This window comes from Cotesia glomerata, linkage group LG4 (assembly GCF_020080835.1).
Source record: "Cotesia glomerata isolate CgM1 linkage group LG4, MPM_Cglom_v2.3, whole genome shotgun sequence".
Lineage (NCBI taxonomy): Eukaryota > Metazoa > Arthropoda > Insecta > Hymenoptera > Braconidae > Cotesia > Cotesia glomerata.
The window spans coordinates 23,730,888-23,758,115 of NC_058161.1; the positions used below are offsets into that span (position 1 = coordinate 23,730,888).

Sequence of the window (27,228 nt, forward strand, 5' to 3'; positions counted from 1 at the left end):
AAAGTTGTTAAGGTCTGACTTTCTCGTAAGACTCGGAAAAAATACTAACATCTTTAGAAATTTTCAACTTCCCGCTAAGAAAATCGAAGATTTTCAAAAATCTCTTCACCGTAAGATGGACGGTGGCGTTGTTTGCTCGGTGGGTCTTATATACGTGACTGAATAAAGCAGTCAGTACTTGTCTCGGATAGCTTAACTGGTAGAGCCCTTGGCGCGTAACCGAGAGATCTGTTCGTTTACTTGTTAGCTTCTGGAGTGCTTCTTGGAAGACTGGGCATCGGCCAGAACCAGACCGGTGAGCAGTGTCCTGAGAGCCAGGTTTTTCCGCACATAACGCACATTTCACTTTGTTTGGGCATTGAGCAGCTTGATGACCTGTTTGCCCACATTTGATGCAAAGCCCAGATCGGTCGACTTCGCTTTTACATTGGGCAGTAGTGTGCCCAAAGTGCCAGCACTTATAGCATCGTAGTGGTGTCTTAACTGCTCTGACACGGCAATTTACCCAGCCAATCCTTATTTTGCTTGTCTTTCCGAGTATCTTCTGCACTATTGCTGCTGGCAATCGTACCGAAGCAGTTTGAGTACCTCTGTAGGCCGGACGAATTTTAATGACATCTTCAGGTATTTCGTAGTCATTTCCAGCTGCCTCTTGTAAGGCCTTCCGGACATCGTCTTTAGTTGTTTCGTCGTCAATGTCCCGGATTTCAAGCTGTTCCTCTAGGCCTTTACAGATGACTTGCGCTTCTTCTTTAAGGATGCTCTTGATGGTCTTCAGCAAAGCTTGTCCTTTGTCTGCGGTCTTTCTGGAAAGCGTAATAAGCATATTCCCATCATTCGTCTTTTGAACCTTGTCAACGACGTCACGGGTGTGATCTGTTGGGACATCTTTTTTAATCCGACGCAGTATCTCGGCATATTTTGCCTTCTCAACGGGTCGAATAATTAAGGCATCTGGTTTGGTGAATTTTCGCGGTTTTTTCCGCTTAGGCTCCGACCGAGATCTGTTCACCGGTTGTTTTGGTAACCGCTCTCTCGCTTGCTCCTTCTTCTGCTTCTTGGATTGGACCTTCTGCCATTCAGTCACCTCTTTTTTTCCGGCGTTCTGCACTGCCGTGTTTTTCGGAGGGCTTGGTTTCAGGTCCTTTTTCTTCACAACTTGGCTGATCGTTGGGTCGGGAGAAGATCGATCTTTTCTCTTAGTTGACTTGCTGCTAGTTCTGCTTCTGTCTTCCGCGACTGATTCACCGTCACCTTCGGCTCCAGTGTCCATTGCTTCTTCATTCACGACAGTTGCTTGAATGCTTCTCTCCGGTATAGTGCGAGAAGTTTGTCGTACTGTTAAACGCCATTCTTCATCAAGTTTCTTGGATCTCTGGAGGGCATTGGCTACGCTGGTCGTCTTGGTCTTAATCTCCTTGTGGATATTGACCTTAGATTGGATGAAGTCATTTAGCTCACTGGTCAGCTTTTCAAGGCGTTCCAACGCTTGCGACCGCTTCATTTCAGCGCTTGCTTCAATCGCTGCTTGTTGGGCATGAAGCCCGTTTTCACTATTGTTGTTTTCCTGAATTTTACTCATACTTTTAAATTCACCAGCGCATCGTACGGAGTGGGTCACAGCAGGGAACGATCGTCTTGTTAGGTCAGTTAGTGTGACCAACCCATTAAAGGGGAGTTTTGTCCACGGGAACGTATTTTATTTGGCTCCTACTCTCTGTACCAGGTACAGTGAGCGTTCTCCCATCCGCTACGAGGAGACGCGCCTGGTAGCAGTTTCTCCTCTGTCCCAAGGTGTGTGTGTGTGTGTGTGTGTGTGTGTGTGTGTGTGTGTGTGTGTGTGTGTGTGTGTGTGTGTGTGTGTGTGTGTGTGTGTAAAAGTATGTGAACCGCTTATAACTTTTGAACGGCTTGACCGATTTCATCGCGGTTGGTGCCATTCGAAAGGGCTTGACTAAACTTAGATTTTGAAAACTATTTGGACTGATTCAGATCAATAGATTTTGAGAAATCTTAAAAAAACTGAAAAAAAATTTTTTTTCAAATGTGGTTTTTTTGGAATAACTTTTAAACGGCTTAAAGGTTCAATTCCAAAAACTAATCAGCTCTTAACCTCAAAAAACCACGTCGATCGCCACCAGTCCGGTCAAAATCGGTTGATTCGTTCGAGAGATATCGTGAACGAAAGAAAACCGAAAAAAGTGTTTTTTCGGAATAACTCCAAAATTCCTAGCGCGATCAATTCAAAATTTGTGATTTTTTGTGAGGCTTGAAAAACTGCGTCGAATGCTTCTAACCGCGTAAAAATCGGTTCATTCATTCAAAAGTTATTGCGGTTTAGAAATTCAAAAAATAGTGTCTTATCAAATCTCTATCAAACTTTTGAGCTCGAAGAGCTTTAAAGCATAGGAAAGCAATCTCTTTGAGCTCGGAGAGCTCAAAATAACCCATAAATTATATTTTTGAGCTCGAAGAGCTCAAAAACGTCATTGGTGCAATTTTAAGCGCCTAAGTATGGAATTAGCGGGAAGTTGCAGGGATGGCCTTCAGTTTCAACCGTTTTCCTAATTTTTTTTTTCAAAAATTTGCACGGTGAAGAATAAATTAAACTTCACTAGTAGATAAATAAGGACTTTAACTATTAGATAAAACTTAATTTTATGCATAATCTAATATTTTTTATTTAACATTGATGGCGAAAGGACCTCCTTAATATGTTCATTTAAAAATGAGAAATATTTGTATTTAATTTTTTAATTAAATTTTTTATGAATGAAAAAGCAAATTTTCAATTATAAATCAAAAAAACTTAATTCAAAACGTTCAGTAATTTTTAACTACACTAATTTTTAGCTATAAAACTTATTTAATTTGCAGTAATTAATACACATCACAATGCTGATCATTAGTCTATAAACCTATTAGAAGTTAGAGTGCATTTAAAATTATACGGCGCCAGCTTGTTCAAGTTCTGGGTACCGCTTTGAAAATTTGGAGGTATAGTTAGACGCTAAAATTTAATACAAAAATTATAGTTTATGTCCTTGCAAAAAATATGTATTATTTAGAAAAGACTATTTCATTAGGTGGTACAATTTTTTTTACTTAAAATGATGATATACCGTTTTTTTTACTGATTATTCGGTTTACGGTTTAGTACCTTTTTCATGAAAAGAATAGCATCTATCGGCTATTCTCGACATGTCAACTTTTAAGTTAACAAAAATATAATTGTTTTCATTTATAATTGAAAAAGCTTACAAAAATCATATACTGTATCATTGAGGGCCAGTTTTTCAATCTGGGATAAAATTTTATTCGAGATAAAAATACTGTCAATATAATAAAAAAAAAAAAAATTAAATAATTTAGCGACGTGATATTGCTCTCAGTTAGTTCTCCATGAATTTGGTCATTTATTTAAATAAAAAATAAATATACATATCATAAAAATAATAATAATGTCTTATTGTGTCATTTAAATTATTTTAAATTAATTAACACAATTATAGATTAATAATAGATATGTCAAACGCAAGATATGAGCTCGAAGATCTCAAAAGCATAGAACAGTGACCGCTTTGAGCTCGAAGAGCTCAAAATAACACATAAATTGTAATTTGGAGCTCGAAGAGCTCGATAACGTCACAAGTGAAATTTCAAACACTTATATATGAAATTAGCGGAAAGTTGCAGGGATGGCCTTCAGGGTCATCCGTTTTCCTAATTTTTATTTTATTTATTTACAATCAGCAAGTTGTCACAGTTGGAGATTAATATTTCTATGACATGCGGCTAATGTTTATTTATTTTAATTAAAAATAAGTGACTGAATTCAGGAAGAACTACTCGTACGCAATATTACTGTGCTGAATTATTTATTTTTATTATTATATTGGCAGTACTTTTATCTCGGATAAAATTTTATCTCGGATTGAAAAACTGGCCCGGAATAATTATAAAATGCGCATATTACTCATAATAAATATACCGATTTAGTATTACAACAATTCGAAAAGTCTGTTCAAGTACTTGTCCCATTTTTATAAGTGTTCAAGTACTGGGTACTTTACCTTAAAGGGTTACATGGGTTTCCTCCGGGAAAAAATGGCTCATTTTCAAAATTTTTTTTTTAATAGAAAAAATGAAATATTTTATTCAAACTTATTACTGTCTTAAAAATATATGTTTAATAAGGGATTATTAACATTAGAAAAAAAAAATATTAAAAATCCTGCTAACGTGACGTCATTTCCGGCGAGTCCTCGAAAAAAAGATGCGTCCACGTGATCAGCAGAACTCTTAGCAGGATTATTTGAAATGAAAAAAAAAAAATATGTGATTTAGTTAAGACTTCAAACTAGATCTTGAACGAAGAAAAAAAAAAATGAAAATTGGATTTCTGGGAGAGGTTTTTTTACAAAAAAATTAAAAATTTGGCTAAAATTTCGCATTTTTTTTTTAAATAGTTGAAATTGAAAAAAAAAATCCTTCGTTCCAGACCTTGTAAATTATATCTCGAAGGCCTGTCTAAAATTTCATCAAGATCGGTTGAGTAGTTCTGGAGAAATCTTGGGTACCGTCTTTAAAAACATAGTTTTGGGAAAAACGCGTTTAAAGTTTTGAGTGACAAAATAACAGTGCCTTGAGCGCGCCACTTCTTAAGACTGTATCTCCGAAACAATTATTCGGATCGATTTGAAACTTTAAGACAATATTCTAGAGATTTTGAAGAATTTAATAAAACAAAAAAATCGATTTTTTGATACTGTGAAACCCATGTAACCTCTTAAGTTGTTTATGTTAAACTAGCAACAAAATTTTTTGTTATCCTGACATAATCTTGTTATTTCACCAAATCGATATTTCAATTCTAAATTATTTTATTGAACTAAAAGATTCTGCTGTTTCAAAACTATTTTATTAAAGTTTGGAAAATCCAAAAGTGCACGCTTCATAACGCTCATTCATTTTTTAAGAAAAAAATTAATTGTGTAATTGATTACAAAAAAAAAAATTATAATTAAGTAATTTCTTACAGAGTATTTTTTATTTTTTTTTTTTAAATATCGGCGCCCTTTTTTCTTGTCATATGCGCACGCAGTCTAAAAAAATCTAGCTTGATGAAGTGGCGCCATAGTTTTCACGTGACAAATAAGAAAAGTTCGTTTGGCTTTGTACGGTTGTATCGTAGTGAATTTTAATAAAAATTCAATTAAAAAAAAATACATAAACTAGGTCACTGATATGAAATACGGACCCAGTTCATCGAATTCTTAAACTAATAAAAAAGGTAGAGTCTTGAAATATCAATTTGTTCGGGAGTAATCGTTGGTACATCCAAAATGCCGTGACATCCGGACGTTCACGTAAAATTTTTTTCAAATTAGCAACATGAAATGATTTTAGAAAGTAAAAGATGGTTTAATTTAAGTGTTTTTTCGGTGTACATCTACTTATATTATTGTATAAGTGTAATATGGTTGTGATAGAGGCATTTAAAGATCACAAAATTGCTTGACCTTGACGAGTCGAATATAAAGCACAACCTCACGCGCTTCGCGCTATAAGGCGTACAATAACATATAAAAACTTATTCTAACCTGATTGTTCGGCAGCGGTAGCATCTGAAGCTTGATCAAGTGCAAGTAATTCTCCTGACCAATCACCGGGAAGCATTTATGAAACGCAACTGGGTCAGCATAGCTGTAAAACCTCTTGGAGTTCTTGGTTCCGACGACCTTCTTGTTCTCCGGATCCTCGTGTCTCCAGCATGGTAGCAGATCAGTAATATCTCCAACGATCTCTTTGGTGTCTTTGGGCAGCAGCCGGTCAGTCAGCTCCCCCATTTGGTGCAGCCTCTTGCAGACCTCCAGTGCCACTGCTTGTTTCGCGCTGCTGATGTCATCCATCGTCCTGCCTACAATTTCTTCCCTTAGCGGGCAATTTATAGGCATCCTCACGGATACACTGAAGACTTCAATTTCCAAAGCAGGATTGAGCGGAGATCTTGCTCTTTTTTTAATAAGCTTGTAAATTGGAGACTTGTTGGAGAATTTTGTCTTTCGCACCAGAGTTCCGCAGTAATGTTCCAAGAGACTGATTGCTGCACTAGCAGTTACTGTCGCTTCGACGCCATTGACGTCTGTAACTGTGTAAGGCTCGATCTCATTCTTGTAAAGGCTCTCCAACTCGTCCAGAGTCGGTTGAGGGCGTTGCTCTGTTTTACCGACCAGTGAGTTCCGGAGAGTTCGCTCAATCTGCTGGAACAGGTTGTACTTTGCTAGGTACGAATTGTCTTGAGATTCGACCAGCACCACGAACTTGCTGTGCTTGTAACGACCTCGGCCTTTGCTCTGCATGTAGGCGCGGTAGTTTTGTGGAGGGTCGTAGCAGACTATCAAGTTGCACAGTGGAATGTCCACGCCTTCGTCTAAAACGTCTGTCGCTACTAGGCAGTTCACTTCGCCGTCACGGAACCGTTTTAGCGCCTTACGGTTCCATTCGTTCGAGCAAACGCTCTCGCTTGGGGTTTTGTAAGAGTCTGCGCTGTTCCCGAGAATGTAATCTGGTACCAGGAACTTGAACCTAGAAAGTTTTTTTAGGAAGAAATATTAGTTAGGATTAATTAATTGTGATTGTAATGGAAAATTAGTAATTAGAAGAAAGTTTGTTTCAATTTTTGGGAAAGGTTTAAGATTAGGAAGAAATTTTACTAATTGTTTGGTAAAATTAATAATTAGGAAGAAATAATAGTAATATCTGAGAATAATTAATAATTAGGAAGAAATGGTAAAAATTTCTAAGAAAAATTAGCAATTAACAAAAAATATTGGTGATTTTACTGAGAATATAGTAATTTCTGGAGGAGTTCGCGGTTAGGAAGAAATATTACTAATTGTTTGGTCAAAGTAATAATTAGGAAGAAATAATAGTAACTTCTGAGAATAATTAATAATTAAGAAGAAATGGTAGTAATTTCTAAGAAAAATTAGCAATTAGGAAGAAATATTAGTGATTGTTTGATCAAAGTAATGATTAGGAAGAAATAATTGTAATTTTAGGGCTAAGTAAGAAACTAGGAGGAAATTTTACTAATTGGTTAGTTAAATTATTAAGTAGGAAGAAAATAATAGTAATTTCTAAAATAATTGATGATTAGGAAGAAATATTGATAATTTTTTAGAGAAATTAGTTATTTTTTGGAAAAATTTTTTGTTAGGAAGATATGATTGTGATTTTTGGTGAAATTAGCAATCAGGAAGAAATAACAGTGATTTTAGTGATGAGTAAGAAATTAGGATGAAATTTCGCAAATTGCTTGGACTAAGTAATAATTAGAAAGAAATAATAAGAATTTTGGTGATTAGTAAGAAATTAGGAGAAATTTTACTAATTGGTCTGTGAAATTAACAAATAGGAAGAAAATAAGATTGATTTTTGAGGAAAATTAATAATTAGGAAAAAATATTGCTAATTTTTCTGAGAAATTAGTAATTTTTGGAAAAATTTGCTATTAGAAAGAAACATTACTAATAATTTAATACAATATAATAAAAATTAGGAATAAAGAAGAAATGTTACTAATTGTTGGGTCAAATTAACAACTAGGAAGGAATGATAGTAATTTTAGTGGTAAGTAAGAAATTAGGAAGAAATTTTACCTACTTTTCTTAGAAATTAGTAATTTCTAATAGAAATATACTGTAAGAAAGAAAATATTATTAATGACTCATTAAAAAGAAATATTATTAATTATTAATTAGGAAGAAATATTATTATTTGTTTCAACAAACGAGCAATCAGAAAAAAAAATTACTAATTTTGTTCAATAAATTATCAATTAGGAAGAAATATTATACATATTTCTACCAAACTAATATTTGAAAAATAAATAACAGTAATTTTTGAAAAAAAATTAGTAATTAGGAAGAAATGTTACTAATTGTTTCAACAAATTAGCTATAAAAAAAATTACTAATTTCCTTGAAAAAATTAGGAAGAAATATCACTAGTAGTTCTGCCAAACTAATATTTAAAAAATAAATAATAGTAATTTTTGCAAAAGAAAAGCAGTTAAAGAAATATTATTATTTGTTACGACAAACTAGCAATCAGAACAAACAATTACTAATTTTATTTAATAAATTATCAATTAGGAAGAAATAGTAATAGTTGTTCCTAAAAATGAGCCATAAAAAAATTCTTTTAATTTCATCCAAAAATTAGGAAGAAATATTATTAATATTTAAAAAATAAATAATCATAATTTTCGATAAAAATTAGCAATTAGGAAGAAATGTTATTAACTGTTCCAACAAATTAGCTATAAAAAAAAATTACCAATTTCCTTGAAAAAACTGGGAAGAAATATTAATAGTTGTTCAAAAAAATTAGCCATAAAAAATACTTTTAATTTTATCCAACAATTAGGAAGAAATATTATTAATATTTCTACAAAACTAATATTTAAAAAATAAATAATAGTAATTTTTGAAAAAAATTAGCAATTAGGAAGAAATGTTACTAATTGTTCCGACAAGTAAGGTAAAAAAAGTTAGGAAGAAACACTAACAGATTTACTAAATTAATATTGTTCCTACAATTTAACTAACTAATTGTTCCTAAAACCAAACAATAATATTCCAAAGCGTCTAAAATTTCCTACCTTGGATCAGACTCATGAAGCTTCTGCAGCACCTTGTACATGACCTTAGCAGTGAACCTCCTCTGGACAAAGATAATCGCGCATAATTTTTTCTCCCCATTATTGACCGAGAATTGATGCAAATACTCAAACAACTTGAGCAACTTATCACTGGAGTGTTTTCTGATATTCCCAAGCTCGGTCGGCTGCTCCATGGTGGAGCTGATGATGCATCGCATGATGACCATCTGAGTCTTGATGAAGTCGAGGATGACCAGGGACTGGGGATCGTCGGTGAGTCGCTTGATATCTTCAATCTTCTTCAAGTAATACAAAATAGAAAAATTGCCAAAGTAGAGCCCCTGGGTCTGAAAATGGATCTGGATATCATCCAGGAGGTTCTTGAGCCTCTCGTCTTTAGATTTCGGCAGGAAGACCTTGCTGGATTTGTTGACAGTGCCCAGGTTCTTCTGGAACTGAGTTTGGGTGAGGATCTGCTTCGCGTAAGTCAAAATGGACACCAGGTCTTTGGTGATGTCGCAAGGAGGCGCTTCGGTGTAGTTTAAAAATATCTCCTTGGGCTTGCCGTATTTTTCGACGGACTCGATTGAGCTCACGGTGACTATGGTCGCGTGCATCGTGATCTCCAGCTCGTGGATCACTTTGTCAATTGACTCCGGCTTGATGTTTGAATTCAGCAGCGTCGCAGTCATCCCCAAGACTCGCGGCTGCTCGTGCTCCTTGTAGCCTTCAAATTTTTTCATTATCTCGTGCATCGGGTGGCTTTTTGTCGCGTGGTGACATTCATCAAGGATCAGCAGGTTTATTTGCGAGAGCTTTATCAACCCGTGGTCCAGTAGGTTCAGACAAATCTGGGCAGTCATCACCAGTACCTGGAAAAATTTTATTATTTATTGTTATTGTTAATGTTAACATTGATTAAATAGCTATATCTCCTAAATTATAAATTAAAAATTATAAAAATTTTTAGTTAAATGCTAAATCATGATCTCATTATAAAAATGGTCATCTCCGGAAATATTGGGTTTAAGAAAAATTTGTAAGAGATCAAAGTTGAAGATTAAGAAGTTTTCTATAAAAATGTTAATTAAATAAAAATCAGGTTGATCAGACCACAAACGCAATGTTGACAATTATTTCACACTTTATTGCAATAAAGTGTGAAATAATTGTCAACATTGCGTTTGTGGTCTGATCAACTTGATTTTTATTTAATTAATTCTTTTGGACCTGATTTAAACAACGATGGATAAAAAATTAGAAAAACGGTAGATCCTGAAGGTCATCCGTGCAACTTCCCGCTAATTCCATACCTAGGTGCATAAAACTGCACTAATGATGTTTTTGAGCTCTCCTAGCTCAAAAATACAATTTATGTGTTATTTTAAGCTCTTCGAGCTTAAAAAGATAGCTTTTCTATGCTTTTGAGCTCTTTGAGCTCAAAAGTCTGATAGACGTTTCATAGAACAATATTTTTTTAATTTTCAAACCGCACTAACTTTTGAATGAATCAACCGATTTTCACGTGGTTGGCAGCATTTGACGCAATTTTTTCAGTTTCATGAAGAATCCTCAAGTTTGAATTGATAAAACAAGGAAATATGGAGTAATTCCAAAAAACACTTTTTTCGGTTTTCTTTCGTTCATGATATCTCTTGAACGAATTGACCAATTTTGACCGGCTTGACGGCGATCGACGTAATTTTTTCATGCTAATAGCTGATTAGTTTTTGAAATTGATCAGTGCATCCGTTTAAAAGTTATTCCAAAAAATGTCGGAGTTATGTTAAAAAAACACTTGTTTTCAAATATTTTATCGAGGATATCTCTCGAACCAATTAACCGATTTCTACGTTCTTGGCGGCGATCGACGCGGTTTTTTAAGCTCTAAAAATTATTCCATATCATCAAAAACGATCCGAAAAGAAATGACGAAGTTATGTCAAAAAAACACTTTTTTCGGTTTTCTTTCGTTCACGATATCTCTCGAACGAATCAACCGATTTTGACTGGATTAGCGACGATCGACGTGGTTTTTTTATCTTAAGAGCTGAATAGATTTTGAAGTTGATCGATAAAGCCGTTTAAAAGTTATTCTAAAAAAACCACTCAAAAAAAATTTTTTTCTCATTTTTTTTGAGGTTTTTTAAAATTTCTCAAAATCTATCGGTCCGAATCGGTTCAAATTCACAGGAAATCACAAACACAAACACACACACACACACACACACACACACATACATACAGATATAGTGATAACATCGCGGGGGTGATTAGGGAAGCTTCCTATGACCTCAAAACGTCGAGATCTGATGAAAAATCGATTTTTGCAAAACGGGGTGAAAACAATAACTTCCCGATTTTTGAAAATCTTCGATTTTCTTAGCGGGAAGTTAAAAATGTTTATATACTATAGGCCTATCTTCAATATTTTAGGAGATATAGCTAATTGATTAATGTTAACATAATGAAAAATGATAAATTATGATCTAGTTATTCAAAAAAATAGGAAAACGGTTGACCCTAAAAGCCATCTCTGCAACTTCCCGGTAATTCCATAGTTGAGCGCTCAAAATTGTACTTATTACGTTTTTGAGCTCTTCGAGCTCAAAAATATAATTTTCGTCTCATTTTGAGCTCTCGGAGCTCAAAAGTCTGATAGGAGTTTAATAAAATGTTTTTATACTGGGGCATTCCATGCGAAATGGGAAAATGACTAAAATTTACAAATTTTACTAATTCATTCTAATTTAGTGCTAATTTATTGTTAAAAGTTTATATTTTACTAATTTGTAAAGAAAATTTTTTTTAATCAATAAGAAAATCGATTTTTCTCTCCTAGTAACTTTTCAGCCGTACTAAGTTGTATCCGGTACAAATGTTGTTTTAGTAGTTTTAAGAACAAATTCATTTTATGTTTGTTATTAACTAACATATTTATTATAATAGTTTTAAGAACATCTAAGTTTATCAAGATCGTGTTGTCAGAATGCTAAATCCTTTATTTGTGTTTTTTAATTAGTTTTTTTTAATTATCCTAAATAATTTATAGTTATATTTAAGTATATAAACAATAATGTTTCAATTAGTTACAATAAAAAACCACCAGTTACAATAAAAAAAAAATTTTTTAATTGTTTCTACGTAGGTAATCAGTATAATTCTTCATAATATTGAATGTTTGTAGGATAAATTTTGTATTGAGAGGGAAGTATTTTTTAAAAGTTTAGTGGACAAACTGAAATTGGACTCTAAGTATACCGAGGTAAGAGAGAAGGATTTTTTGATGTTCCACCAGTCACACTCAGTCAAATGATAATTACGAGAAACTTAAAAGTAATCGAGGTTTTTGACGAAGGGATGTTGTTAATTAGTTATTCTTCTATATTATAAGATAAATTTTACTATAGTATAAGTTTCAGTCACATAATTATAGCTTATAATTGATAGAATTCCAGAGTCAAATGTCCCACCAGTCCCTATGGAATACCCCCATAACTTCTGAAATATTGATATTAGCGAAAAATCAGAGGAGACCAAAATTGCAGCTTAGAAAATTTCCTATAAAAAATGCACCCAAAAATTTTCTTGAGCCAAGGATTTTGTTCTCCAGTCAACAAATTTTTCTTTCTGTGAAGATTTCTCGAGAACTACTCAATCGAGCTTGCTGAAATTTTAGACAGGTCTTCGAGATTTAATTTACAAGGTCTTGAACGAAGGATTGTTTTTTTCAATTAAAACTATTAAAAAAAAAATGCCGCGAAATTTTAGCCAAATTTTTAATCTTTTTGTAAAAACTACTGCCGAAATTCCAATTTTCATTTTTTTTTCCTTTTTTAACTAAAGCAGATTTTTTTTTTTTCACTTCTGATGATCCTGCTAGGAGTTCTGCTGATTACGCGGATGCATCTTTTTCCGAGGGCTCGCCGGAAATGACGTCATGTTAGCAGAGTTTTTAATATTTTTGTTTTTAATTTCAGTAATCCCTAATTGAACATGTGTCTTTGAGACAGTAAAGAGTTTGAATAAAATATTTCATTTCTTCTATTAAAAAAAAAAATTGTTGAAAATAGGTCATTGTTTCCCATATTTTAGGTGGCGTTATCAGTTTGCATCAACACGCAACACATTGTTAAGGAGGTATTACCCTACAACGGTTCTCAACTTTCAGAAAAATTTCCCCCCATATGCCCCAATGTAAAGCATTATAACTACAATATGAAGTAGTTGAGTTGCAGTACACTTTTGCGCCTCCTCTCACATGCGCAGAAGTAGAAAAATAATCCCACTACGTCTTTTTTTTGACTTGGCTACGTTGCATTCTTGCTCAGAATAATTTGCCTCTTGAGACATGTGTTGTAGAAAAATTTAATGTTTTGAAATAATTTTGAGGTTACGTATAGTTGGAGACTGCAAATAATAAATAATGACTTCGCGGCTAAAGAATGGTAGATTTTATTTTAGCACACGGAAAAAAAAATTTCGTTCTGGTAACGTAACTGTAGAGTTACCACAACTATACACAGTTTACTGTTCGTTGTAGAGTTACAGTAACAAAATGTTATTTAGTTCTGATAACTCAATGTTGTTGAGCTCTCAGAGCTCTACGGGATTGTTCTCAGAGCCAAACGGTATAGTTGGGAGCGCTCTACGTTGCGCAGTAGTGGAGTGCGCTGACATATTTCATAACCTTCTAAAATGACAAACAGAATTATTTTGTTACTAATCCATATTATTAAAAATATATGAGGACAATTAAGTTCCCAAGTTATTTATTTAAGGAAATAGGTTTTTTTTTTGTCAAATTGAATTTCGTTAGAACAGTTTTGTATTTATGGTTTTTCAAGGTTCATTTGCCGTGACTGTTAATTAAATTTATTAGTTGAATATATTGTGATAAGTGATAAGTTATCGGAATACATTAAAAAGACCCCATTTAACACAAAATAAAATTTGTTTTCGTTTATTTATCTTTTCTTGTGCATATACGGTAGTGATTTTATGTCCAATATTTATTGATATAATTAAGAAAATAAGATAATTTTGTGACGACCATATTTTTATTTTACAAATAATTTTTATTTGTAATGTAAGTTCTATTATTATTTTATTTCTATTATAATACTATTCTTATTTGTCATATACAATTATTGTTGGCAATATAAATTCATTCTGCCGCATGTATTTATTAAATTATCAATGCTAAATCGTAAAAAAAAATTATTAAGCAGACTTCAAAAAATTTGTTATAGTCTTAGAACGATCCTGTAGAGTTGTGAGAGGTAAATAACGTTTAGCTCTCAGAGCTCAACGATGTAGAGTTGCAGGAGCCAAACGGTATTTTTACTATAAGAATACATTAACCTACTGGAACTTTTTACAACTAACTAACTACTATAGAGTTCTTATAGCAAAATTTTTTTCTCCGTACAATATTTCGATCGGTCTTGAGTGATTAAAGTAAAAAATAAATAATGAAAATTAACTTAGTTTACAAATGTATTTTGTTTAATTTTTGTAGAAATAAATAAAATAAAAAAAAATATATAGATGGTTAGACAAATATGTATTGAAATAATTAACTATAATAGACATTAATAATTATGATGCTGAAGTTAGCAGACAGCTGTCAATTTTTTTAATTTTTATTACAGATGATCAACGATAAAAAACATGTTTTAATGCACTTGTAATTTTTTTTTCATTTTTAGACATGGAACTTTTTAATTAAAATTTTTTCGTGATAATTTTATTATTATAAAAGTCCTAAAAATTGACAGATGTCTGTTAATTTATGAAAATTAAGTTAGCCGTCATCTAAAAATTTTTAGAATTTTTTTTATTGAAAAAATTGTTACAAAAGAAATTTTTTTAAAAAACTTCATTCGTAAAAAACTTTAAAAATTATAAGTGCAATTTTAAAAAAATATTTTCTAGATCTAATTTAATAAATAAAAAAAAAATTAAAAATTAAAAACGTCGACTAACTTTATAGTATTATTGTTAATTTCAGTATAATTAATAATTCCAAATGAATTGCCCATTTAACCCCAAACGTTCGATATGTCTACTTTTACTACTTTCCTAACCTAAAACTAAAAATCATTGCTTTGAGTATATTCAAACATACTATTTATTTATAGTTAACAAATCTGATTTGGTTGAAATATATCATTGTTAGCACCAAAGAAATATTTGTTAACTATAAACAAATCTGGATTTCATTCAAATATACTGTAACTTTGTTTCAAATAAATCAATTTATTTGTATCAAATAAATATTTCTGGTAATATTTAAATAAGAGATTTATTTATAGTTAACGAGCCTCATTTCATTTAAATGAACTGTTTTCTCAGTGTATATTCTTGATTTATACTATTTATTATTTTACATATTTATTTTTCCTATACAGTAAATTTGTGCTTAACCTATACCCATTAAATTTTTATAGTTATTTGAATCTGTTGGGCTTCTACTGTATTTTGAACTTCCCGCGCAGTGCAACGTTGCCAAGTCACTATCTCTCACTTATTAGGTTATAAGAGAACGCTTGAAAATCATTAAAAGTAACAAACTTTGAACATTGTTTATAAAAAAATTAATACCGCTCGTTTATGTTTTTTTTTTTTTCAAAAAAAATACTTGTTATAACTTCAATTAAATATTCTCAGTTTTTAAAAAAAAATCCTAAGAAAAGTATGGTTGTTATTCAATAAAATGTTCGCTTTAACTATGGTCAGGATAGGGAATACATGTTAAATGTACGATTTTTAATTGCTAATATTTCGAAAATTAACACCGCAAGGACTATTAAGAAAAATTTATTCGTATAGAGGACACTTAGAAGTACGTGTATTCAAAAATTGAGGAAAATTGTAAGAAAAGTGATTTTTCACCATACCTCCTTAATGAAGTAAAGTAGATTAGTGCTATTGCTCCGCCCACGTTCATCGGGCGGATAATGGGATAAGGAGACAAAGGAGCAGATGTTGAAATTATGTGACCTGAGTCTTAATTTTTCTATTTGTTTCCGAACAAAATAAATACAATCAATACCTGACAAAAAATGAAATTTTTAATTTTGAAACTAATGATACAATTGAGTTAATGAAAATTTAATGACATTAAAAATTAGAAAAAATATTATATTCGTGAAAAATTTTCTGTTAAATTTTTTTTTTAATTTGCCAACTCATTTTTCAAAAATTTAATTTAAATTTATTAAAAAATATTAGAGTATTAATAGTTATGCGGATTGCAATTAACATTTGTTAATATTGAATTTATTTATTTAATTTACTGAAAAAATTATTAACTGCAAAAAAATTTATCCATGTTTTGGGAAATTTTAATTGAGACCGACGTGACCGAACTGACATAGATGCTAGGCAAGTATTTTCTTTATTGTTTTTTTAATAAATTAATTTTTTTGTTGTTATTAATTAACATTTTTGGTTATATTATGTGACCAATCGATTCAGAGAAAATTGAATTTTTTTAATATATAAATTGAATGAATCTCTTAAGTAAAATACTCTTATAGTAATCATTTAAAGTCGATCAAGTCTTTACTTGCAAAATGTTTTTTGTTAATTAAAAAAGTATCTATTATCGGGTTTCAGTGAATTTTGCACTGGCAGATTTGTCTGATTTTTTACAATTTTAATATTCCCAGTGGCAATTATTTCCTATAAAATTGCGTAGTAGCAGGCGTAGACTATTTATAGAAAATTTCCAAAATAACAATTTTAGTCTATGATTTTTTCCTAATACCAATATTTTAGGAGTTATAGCTATTTTTATAGTGACTAGATAAAAAAAAAAACTAATTTTTTTATTTTTGACTATATAGGCACTACTTAAGTTGCTATATCTCCTAAAATATTGAAGATAGGCCTATAGTATAAAAACGTTTTTTACTGGATATATCCTAAGCTACAATTTAACCCTGACCGGCCACATGAGGTGACTAGTTACCCCAGGCTTAAAAAAAGTAAAATTAGAGGTCTTAAAACTTTCAAATAAATACAATAAACGGCATATGCCGTGAATCTGATAAGTGAATTTTTTTGCAAAAAAAGCCATTATTCAAAAATTTTGCCTTATGTGACCAGTTTTTAGAACGCCATCTGTAAATTAACCAAGTTTTAAACCATTAGAAATATTGAAGAACTCGTCAACGAACATGACGCAATTAGTTAAAAGTCTCAAAACATGTACACATCTTGTCCAACCGGGTTTTTCAGCGTGGTGTAATGAGTTACCCCATGTGGCCGTTATGTGGCCTAGGTGAGGTGTGGTCGGTACGGGTTAAGGTAGTTTGGTCGCAATCCGAGGTCAAATTAATAGATATTTTTTTTTTCTTTTTTGCAAGTGATCACTCGAAAAATAGCATAAAATATAAAATTATTTTTAATCAGAATTTAATTGAATAAATTCAATTCATAATTATGGTTAAATAATTATAATAATATAACTATTAAAATATCAACTGACAAGTACTGGGCTGTCACAAAACAATAACTGTTATAGGTTATGTAAGGTCAGTACTTAAAACAGTTGCTCACGGTGTTCATTTATTGTTTAAATTTGCAAATATCACTTCAATATGTTAAATCTGCTATAATTTATGTGAACTTTTAATGTATGTCTAATAACACTTTATTTTAATGCAAAAAACCTTTATGATTATATTTCAATTTCAAATATGCCGCGCACCGAGAAGTCGCCATTTTTCCCCTGATAAATATGGGGGAGTAATGTCTCCGACAAACAACAAAGATAGAAACCAATTTTTGATATTTGAAAATCAATTAAATTAAAACTATGTGGTAAATCGTTATCAAATTTTGATAAAATATGTATGAAACATTGTTCTATTTATTGGAAAGTTTTTTTTATGGGGTCAAGTTGGCCGATTTTTTATAAATCTTCCATTTCCAGAGTTATTGAACAAGGACACTTATAAAAGATCGTGTATTTTTGCAAAACTTTAATTAATTATATCTCTTAAACGGCGTGGTAAAAAAATCTGATTTTTTTTCCATAGATATATTCAATCATAATCTTTCCAATGAATATAAAAAAATATGGGGTCAAGTTGAAGTCATTTGGCACCGAAACTTAAGTTTATGATTTTTCCCTAAAATCAATATTTTAGGAGCTATGACCTTTTTTTTGAATAACTAGATCATAATTTTTCATTTTTTATTATGTTAACATTAATTAATTAGCTATATCTTCTAAAATATTGAAGATAGGCCTATAGTATAACAACATTATTTACAGAAAACTTCCTAAGCTACAGCTTTGATCTTTTACAAATTTTTCCTAAACCCAATATTTCAGGAGTTATGACCATTTTTATACTAGGATCAAGATTTGACATTTAACTAAAAAATTTTTTAAATTAACTGAAAAAAAATTGTGAATAATAACAACGTGTTAAATAAATAATAAAAAAAAAAAAAAGAATTAGCTACCTGATTATTTCGAAATTCTTCATGCCACATATCCTCTTCCCAAGAGTCAACGTCCATGTCACCGGAGTACCCCCCGCACTTCAAATCGGTGTTTCGCGCAACGTAAGCGCATTGCTGAGTAACAAGAGCCACTGTGTTGACGATGAAAAACGTCCGCTTGCCACCTTCATCGAATGGTATTCTCACCTTATCACTCAAGCTTTTAATCAGCATTACTGCGATGTAAGTTTTTCCTGAACCGGTAGGCAGAAAAATAATTCTGTTGCCGGTAAGGGTTTTTTTGAATAACTCCACTTGGTAGTCACGAGCTACTATACTATCATCAGGATCTTGTTCTGTTTTTAACACTTCCATTTCTAAACAAAAATTTATTATTATTTTGGAATGTAAGGATATATGTGATAGAGTGGAGTTAATTTGGAATTTCAGATATTTATTTTTTAGAACGTATGATGTGAAGCTTAAGGGTCACTTGGTCAAACTGAACTCCCGAGAGTCTACTTTGAAGTCTTTACCTGTTTTTGGAGAGGGAAATGAATAGCAATCTCGTAATAAGGGTACATACAGTCAGATGTAACTAACCGAAAGTAGGGAGTTACGTAAGCGTAGGTATAGATTTTGAAGGTACGCAAAAATTATAGAAGTAAGGTAAAGTACCCAGTAGTTGAACAGGTTTCAAAGTAAAACATATTTGATCCTGCTTTTAATATTTGGGTAATTCTCTGTAAGGATGTTTTTCGCTGTCCCAGGCATTTTTTTATTGGAAAAATTGTTATTTTGTTACTAAAAAAAATTTGTTATGAAAGTAAAAAAACATTTGTATTTGGAGCATTGAAAACTAAAATGAAGTAAATTTTGGTTTTTTTGCTATAAATTCGTAAACCACCGAAATAACAGTCTTCTGGGCTGTCCCATTCCCAAAATTAAAACCTAAAGATTAAATTTTAAATTATTCGTCCATAATATATAATTTGGTCCATAATGTTTATAAACTTAATTAGTTAACTAACAATCTTCTTCAATAAAAAGCACCGAAAATTAATTTTTTTCATTAAATTCATTAAACCAAAGTTTGTCCCAGGCATTTTAAGATCAGTCCCCTGCCAGAAGTTCAAAGCCAAAAAAAAAATCCAGCGTGTTATTTTACCTTTTGTAAGGTTTATAAGGATCTAACTAGCCTTAAGTTAATAACCATAGGGCTGTTAGCGCTTTATCGCCATTTTATTTAGTATCAAAGCACCGTTTGTGCTGGAAATATGTGTCTGGGCCACTTCAAAACTCAGTCCCTTAGCAACTATTTTTATTTATAATTTATTTATGAAATTGGATCCATAAGTCTTAATCATATTCTAATTAATGTAAACATTCATTGAGAACTTGAAAAGTTGAATGCATTGAAATAGTTTGCTTGATTTTTCTCAATTTGATAAAAAAAAAACAGTCCCCTGGCAAACAGTCTCCTGTCATGTTATATAGCAAAAGACACACAAATATCGAAAAAACAAAAATTAATTTGGCTGTTTATTTATTATCATTAAGCTGATAGTTTTGTAGCCCTTGTTAATTTTTTTTCTAATAAAATCAAAAATAATTTGGTCGCACAATTTTGTACAGATTTAAGACGTCCTTACAGAGCGTAACCCATATAAAGATGTAATTATTAGTTCAAATTAGTGATTTTCATAAAAATATAAACAATTTTGGATTGATTGAAGCGCAAAATAATAAAGATAATTAAATATTTATACTTTGACAGCGTTTTTAAGATAGACTATGAAAGGAATAATAGGTGAACAATCAATTCTGACAAGCCGCAGTAGTTGAACATTCCGGGAGCAGTAGTTGAACTAATAAAATATATGGCAATAGGCATACCAAAAATTTTCAACGTTTTATTGAAATATCAAAAGAATGTTAATACATTATTGATTAATATTAAAAATAGTACTATGAATATTTAATATATTCATTTAAGAATGAGAAATATTTGTATTCAATTTTTTAATTACATTTTTTATGAATGACAAAGCAAATTTTCAATTATAAATCAGAAAACTCAATTCAAAACGTTCGATAACTTTTAACTACACTAATTTTTAGCTATAAAACTTATTTAATTTGCAGTAATTAATACAAATCACAATGCTGATCACTAGTCTATAAACCTATTAGAGATTAGAGTGCTGTTAAAATTATACGGCCCCAGCTTGTTCAAGTTCTGGGTACCGTTTTGAAAATTTGGAGGTATAGTTAGACGCTAAAATTTAATATAAAAATTATAGTTTATGTCTTTACAAAAAACGTATTATTAAGAAAAGACTATTTCAATGGGTGGTAGAATTTTTTTTACTTAAAATGATGATATACCGTTTTTTTACTGATTTTCCGGTTTACGGTTTAGTACCTTTTTCATGAAAAAAATAGCATCTATCGGTTATTCTTGACATGTCAACTTTTAAATAAAAGTTAACTATTAAGTTAACAAAAATATAGGGGTGTGAGAATAGTGTTCGAATCGAATCGAATCGAATCGAATAATACTATTTGATTCGAAATTCGAATCGAATATTCGAATAGTTTGAATAATTCGAATGTTTTAAAAAATTCAAACAGTCGTTTTCTGTCGATAAACTAACTAATTTTTGTGTAAAAATTAATTCATTTTATTTTATTTGACTAAATGGAGTCTTCATAATTATTTGATAGTAAAATCTGCTTATTATTTTTGTAACAAATACTTTTTGGCGTATTCGGACCCCCTACTTTGGGGCACCTCGCCATTTTGACATTTCTCCGGGAAAATTCGATTTTCTTTTAAATGAGATCTACGACATGATGGTTCAAACATTGAAAGAGTATAAAGGTAGTAATGAAAAGCGACAACAATGAAACAATAAAATATATAAAAGATTAGTGTAGGTATTCGAATGAAGAGTCTCGATAAGTGTAACATCAAGATGAGCTTACATAATTAAAAATATCATCAGTGCACAAAATACAACGTCATTTCTCAATTATTGACATTTTTTTAAGTGTAAGCTTATCCTAAAGTTAAGCTAGTCAAGATCTTTCATTTGACTACGCACACGAATTTTTTCATATTTTATATATATATATATATTTCTCATATTTGTGAAATATATAAAATATATAAAAAATTCGTATAGGTATTCAAATGATAGATCTCGATAAGTGTAACTCTAGGATGAGCTTGTATCGTTAAACATATCATCAGTAGACAAAATACTAAGTCATTCTTCAATTCTTGACATTTTTTAAGACATAAGCTCATCCTGATGTTACGCTTATCGAGACTTTTTATTTGAGTACGCACACGAATTTTTTTTTTATATATTTTATATATTTTACAAATATGAGATTTATTATTTGTATAAAATACATGGAAAAATTCGTGTGGGTATTCAAATGCAAGGTCTCGATAAGTGTAACTCCAGGATGAGCTTAGATCGTAAAAAATATAATTAGTAGACAAAATAAAACGTCGTTTCTTCGTTATTGACATTTTTCAAGATATAAGCTAATCCTAATATTACGCTCATCGAGACCTTTCATTAAAGTATGCACACGATTTTTTTCATATATTTTATATACCTATATGATATTTCTCATATTTGTGGAATAATAAAATATATAAAAAATTCGTGTGGGCTATATAAATATTACTATAGTGTAATATAGCTATAGGCTTAATTTATTCAAGTTAAGAGAAAAATAAATGAATTTAAATAATTTTAGCTAGAAATCTAATATATAAAATTATCGTGTCACAATCTTCGTTCCCATACTCCTCCGAAACGGCTTGACCGATTCTCATGAAATTTTTTATGCATATTCAGTAAGCCTGAGAATCGGCTACTATCTATTTTTCTAACCTCTAAGTGATAAGGGGTGTTCACCCCAAAAATTTTTTTATTTTTTTGATAAAAATTTTTTTTTTTTATTTTTTTATTATGTGGCATCAAAAAATACATACAACTCTAAATTTGCACTTTTTTATCACCAACCCTTGCTTTTTAATAGTCATTTTTATAATTTTATCATTTTCTATCCCGCTCAATAACATCAATTATTATCACTTGGTAAGTTATCCCCTCCATGTGTCTACCGGTGTCACTTCTCACCCTGTAAACAGCACGGAATAGGGATGTTACCTCTACAGTTTTCGGCTATTGTTAGTGTTTATGCTTCAAGCGTAGTAGTTAAACATTTTTACTATCTCAGTGTAACTCTCATATCAAATATATTCTCGAGTAACTTTATTATTTATTTATTAATAACTAATATTATTGAATATAATTAATTATTAATAACTAATAAAATTATTAATTTTGAGTGTAAATCGCACGATCAGTTAATTAAGTGACTTACATAACCTCTAAAATACTCAACACGTGTCACGAGGTCCCGCAAACAACGGCTATTGAGTTGTAAGTATAAATTATTTTTTACGTTTATTATAAAATCAAAAATTATTCTTTCTTATTTATAACGAAAATATTGTTGGGAATGGTGAAAAACGAATTCGGTGAAAGTTAGATTTTTATTACAATTGGGAAATTTTTTTTTGTGTTTACTTATAAGAGCTCTAACTTCGACAGAATTTTTTTTTCACTATTTCTAACAATATGTATTTTCGATATAATTAAGAAACATAAAATTTTTCGCTTTCGTGAAACTATCTAATTTTCACATGTATATTTAATGTAATCAAAGATAAAATAAATGATTAATATAATAATTAAATAATTCAATCAGTTCTATTCATGTATGTTTTGTATTGTACAGTGAACAATGCCAACAAAACGCCAAGGGGCCAATCCCACAAAAAACAGTTTCACTGTAAACCGCCGCGCCAAGTACACGTCCAACTATTGTTACAAACTATAATAATTCAAAAAAAAAAAAAAAAAAAACGAAGCACAAAAAATTTTTTAGATTAAAAAAACATTAAAGACAGTAAATATTAAGGAAAAAAATTTAATGTATTTGGTGAGCATCATTCGAATACTTTCATTATCCACAGTTTTTAAAATTGATACTTGGAGTGTGAATTGTATAGCACACCAAGTACACTAAATTTTTTTCCTTAGTATTTACTGTCTTTAATGTTTTTTTAATCTAAAAAATTTTTTGTGCTTCGTTTTTTTTTTTCGATTCAATAGTTTTTTGTAAAAATTGAATTATTATAGTTTGTAACAATAGTTGGACGTGTACTTGGCGCGGCGGTTTACAGTGAAACTGTTTTTTGTGGGATATATCTTTTTTTTGTAAAGAGTATATTAAGTGACATAATCAAATATTTTATAAATATTTTAAAATTCCAAATATGTACTTTTCAAGTAATTCAGCTGATTCTTTATGCATGAATTTTTGTAATAATTTAATTACAAACAAAATTACTACAATACTTTAAATGACGCGCGTGACTAACCAATGTGACATCTAAAATATAGCGGTAATGATTTTGTGGCTCCACCTACTGTCATATATTGAAATGTTAAACTAAAGACCAACTACTTATATCGGCGCTAAGTTCAGTACTTAGTGTATTAACTACTTAGATGCACGCAGAAAAAAATTTTGTTAAAATAACCTAAGACATGTTCTGGTAACAAATGCATTTGTTAACATAGGGATAACAAATTATATGTTAAAATAACAAAATTTAGGTTATAGCAAGTTATTGATATGTTATATAACAACAAAACAATTTAGTTACTATAGCAAAATCTTTAAGTAGATTCGACAAAATAATTTAGTTGGTATAACAAATTTTTTTTGTTGAAACAGCAAAATTATTCTATTAAAATAACAAATAAATTTACATTAAATGTTACATTAAATTTTATAAGAATCCATAATTTAAAAATATGCTATAATCAGTGATATTTGATTTGGAAAATATTTTAGCAACAAATTAGTTTTGTTATTGCAGGACAACAAATTGATTTGGTGATTTAACAGACTGGTTTGTTAGTACAATAATGGACAATAATTTATCCCTGCTTGTGTTGCTTTGGTATCGATGAAAGTTTGGATTTATGAAAATTTGTCCAAATAAATATGAAAGTTTGTAAAAATGCTAATGAATCTAAATGAATAAAAGCACAGAAAAATTTCCATATAAATAAATATAAATACAAATGATTATATGTAAACTAGATCATCTGTGCAATTGTACAGTTGTACATATGACCAACTGAACAAATAAAATTCCCTATTTTTAAAAATACGTACAACTAATAATATGTTTATTTGATTTAAATTCCAAAAGTATAAATGGAAAAATGAACATTACTGTAAATGAAAATGTATATATTTAATAGTTAATAAAAAATATCATTTGAATAAATGATTAATAATACAAGTGTATAAAAAAATAAATGATACATTGACTTAATGAATTTATGTATTTAAAAAGATATATCCGGATGTAAAAAAGCTATGATAATTATTTGAACAAAAGAAATTGCGGATAAATAATGGTAATGAATAAATGTAGAAATGATTTTATGAATAAACGACATTATGATCATTAGTATTTTTAAGTTTTTGTATAAATGAATATTTGTAAACATGATGATCTGAACAAATGAAAACTGTCCGAATGGATATTTGAATAAATGAAATTCTGTCCAAGTAAATCAATACAAATGAACATCTGGATTAAAGTAAATCTGTAAAAATGAATATTTGTCCAGAAGTTAAACTGCCAAAATGAATATTTGTCCAAAAGTTAAACTGTCAAAATGAATATCGGTGAAAAAAAAAATTTCCACAATATCTCTCTAATAATTTTATTTCATTAGCATGTTGGAATGTATTAAGAACGAACTTTATAACATTCCACCCTCAAACGAGTGTACGGGGACGTTAAAAATTAAGAGAAATTTAAATGTATAACTTGTATAGGTGTGAAAGAAACGGATTTAATGAGTAGAAATTTCACTCACTGAGTACAGTGCGGGGCGTTAAATATTTAATAAAAAAATAAAAAATTTTTAACTTACAGCTCCTACAGGTTTGAAAGTTGGATGTAGTTCTCGTTGCATATAAGGGATTTAGAAATTTTTATTTTAAAAAAAATGGCAAGTGGCTGAAAATTTTTTCTAAATGAAAAGTTATAGTTTGCAAATGTAAATTCTGTTTAATTACCGGAATAAAAAAGATTGTATTTAATTAGATACGATTATAGATAATTTATATGGGGCATTTCATGCCAAATCGACCACTTTTGAACCTGACCCTTTTCGATTTTTCTGAAATTTTGGTATCTTTCTGTACCGTATTGAAAATAATTATCTGAATTTTTACAAATTTTTTTACCCAACCAAAAAAAAGTTACGAGTTATTCAAAAAAGACAGGTTTTTTTTTTTTTTTAAATACCCACAACTTTTTTGAAAATTAACTTATTGGGATGATTTTTTTTTTTAGAAATTTTTGTTTTTAAATATATTTTTCAGAAAAAAATGAAAATTTTATCTAACTTTATTGGAAAATAATGAAATCTTATCGATGATTGTCACTTTTAATTTTAGTTTTTATTTTTTCTCAGATTTTAAAGTTTTGTAAATTTGCTAAAAAATTTGCAGAGTGGTATAACGAAACACAAACATTTAAAAAAAATTTTTATTTTTCATTTCTTAAAAAAAAAAAATATAAAAAAAAAAAAACACCACTCTGATAATATAACGACATTCGATGAAAGTACTGAAGTTCTTAATAAAAAAAAAACGAAAATTAATAATGTCAACAATCCCAAAATTTTTTTACAAAAATTTCATAAAAAACGTTGAATATCAATGCGAATTATTATTTGAATTTTTTCTGAAAAATATATTTAAAAACAAAAATTAAAAAAAAAATCATCCAAATAAGTTGATTTTCAATAAAGTTATGGTTATTTAAAAAAAAAAAAACTGCCTTCTTTGAATAACTCGTAACTTTTATTTTGGTTGGGTAAAAAAATTTGCAAAAAATTCTGATAATAATTTTCAATACGGTAGAGAAAGATACTAAAATTGCAGAAAAATCGAAAAGGGTCCGGTTCAAAAGTGGTCGATTTGGCATGGAATGCCCCACATATAATTGTATCTCGTCTATTTATAATTGGATGTAATTATATCCAATTATATAAAATCATTCAAAATCATCAAGTAGAATTATATATACATAATTAGATACAATTGTTTAAAATTATATTAAATTTTATATGATTCACCTCCACAACTTAATAAAATTTTATACAATTATATATACTTAGATACAATTGCATAGAATTATATCTAATTACACACCACTGTATAAAATTGTATAAAATTATATATAATGAGATACATTTATATATAATTTAACGGAATTCTCTTCTACGATCTCAGATAATTATATATAACAAGATACAATTTTATATAATTGTGGACAACTCTGTATAATTGTATAGAATGCATGGTCTTGAAACAGACTTCTGCAATTTCATGTAAGTACACATATGTATTTATGTATCTGTTTTAAATTTAACAGGATTGAATATATTGTGATTACTAAGTATAAGACATTCCCTTTTTTTATGTAAGAGTCTGTTTTTCCAATTATTAATAATCTTTTAATATAGAGTATTCTGTGGATTAAATAATAGGAACTATATTAACTTATATAAAAATTAAATTTCACAAATATTAATTATTAGTAAATTTTTCTTTATCTTGAGTTTCTTCATTATTAATCTCTTGTCCTTTTCAAACTGTAAATATTATAAATTTAGAAATAGTATCAGTCACTTTTATTATTATTTTTTATTTTACGTAAGTTTATTTAAAGTGAAACAAATATTAATACAATTTTTTAAACTAATTCTTTTAACGTTGAATCTATTACAATATATAGATAACAAAAATAATAAATTAAATAATAATTATAATGTAAATAAACCATCATAACACAAATCGCAATAATAATATATTATAAGTTGAATAAATACGATCGAATTTTTGAATTTACAGACCTGTACACTGAGCATTACCATATTTGGCAGTAAGTTTTTTAATTACAATTTTTT

General features: G+C 29.8%; 1 protein-coding gene across 3 annotated transcripts in view; it reads right to left on the reverse strand.

Moving 5' to 3' along the window:
* Nucleotides 1-27,228, reverse strand: part of LOC123264229 (endoribonuclease Dicer) — a 43,298-nt gene that overhangs the window by 8,442 nt on the left and 7,628 nt on the right. For all 3 annotated transcript variants that reach the window (XM_044727414.1, XM_044727413.1, XM_044727412.1), the window contains exons 2-4: nt 18,152-18,507; nt 8,669-9,540; nt 5,604-6,588 (exon numbers count right to left, since the gene is read on the reverse strand). In XM_044727414.1, coding sequence (XP_044583349.1) covers nt 5,604-6,588; nt 8,669-9,540; nt 18,152-18,507 — 2,213 coding nt within the window. The remainder of the gene's footprint in view (nt 1-5,603; nt 6,589-8,668; nt 9,541-18,151; nt 18,508-27,228) is intronic.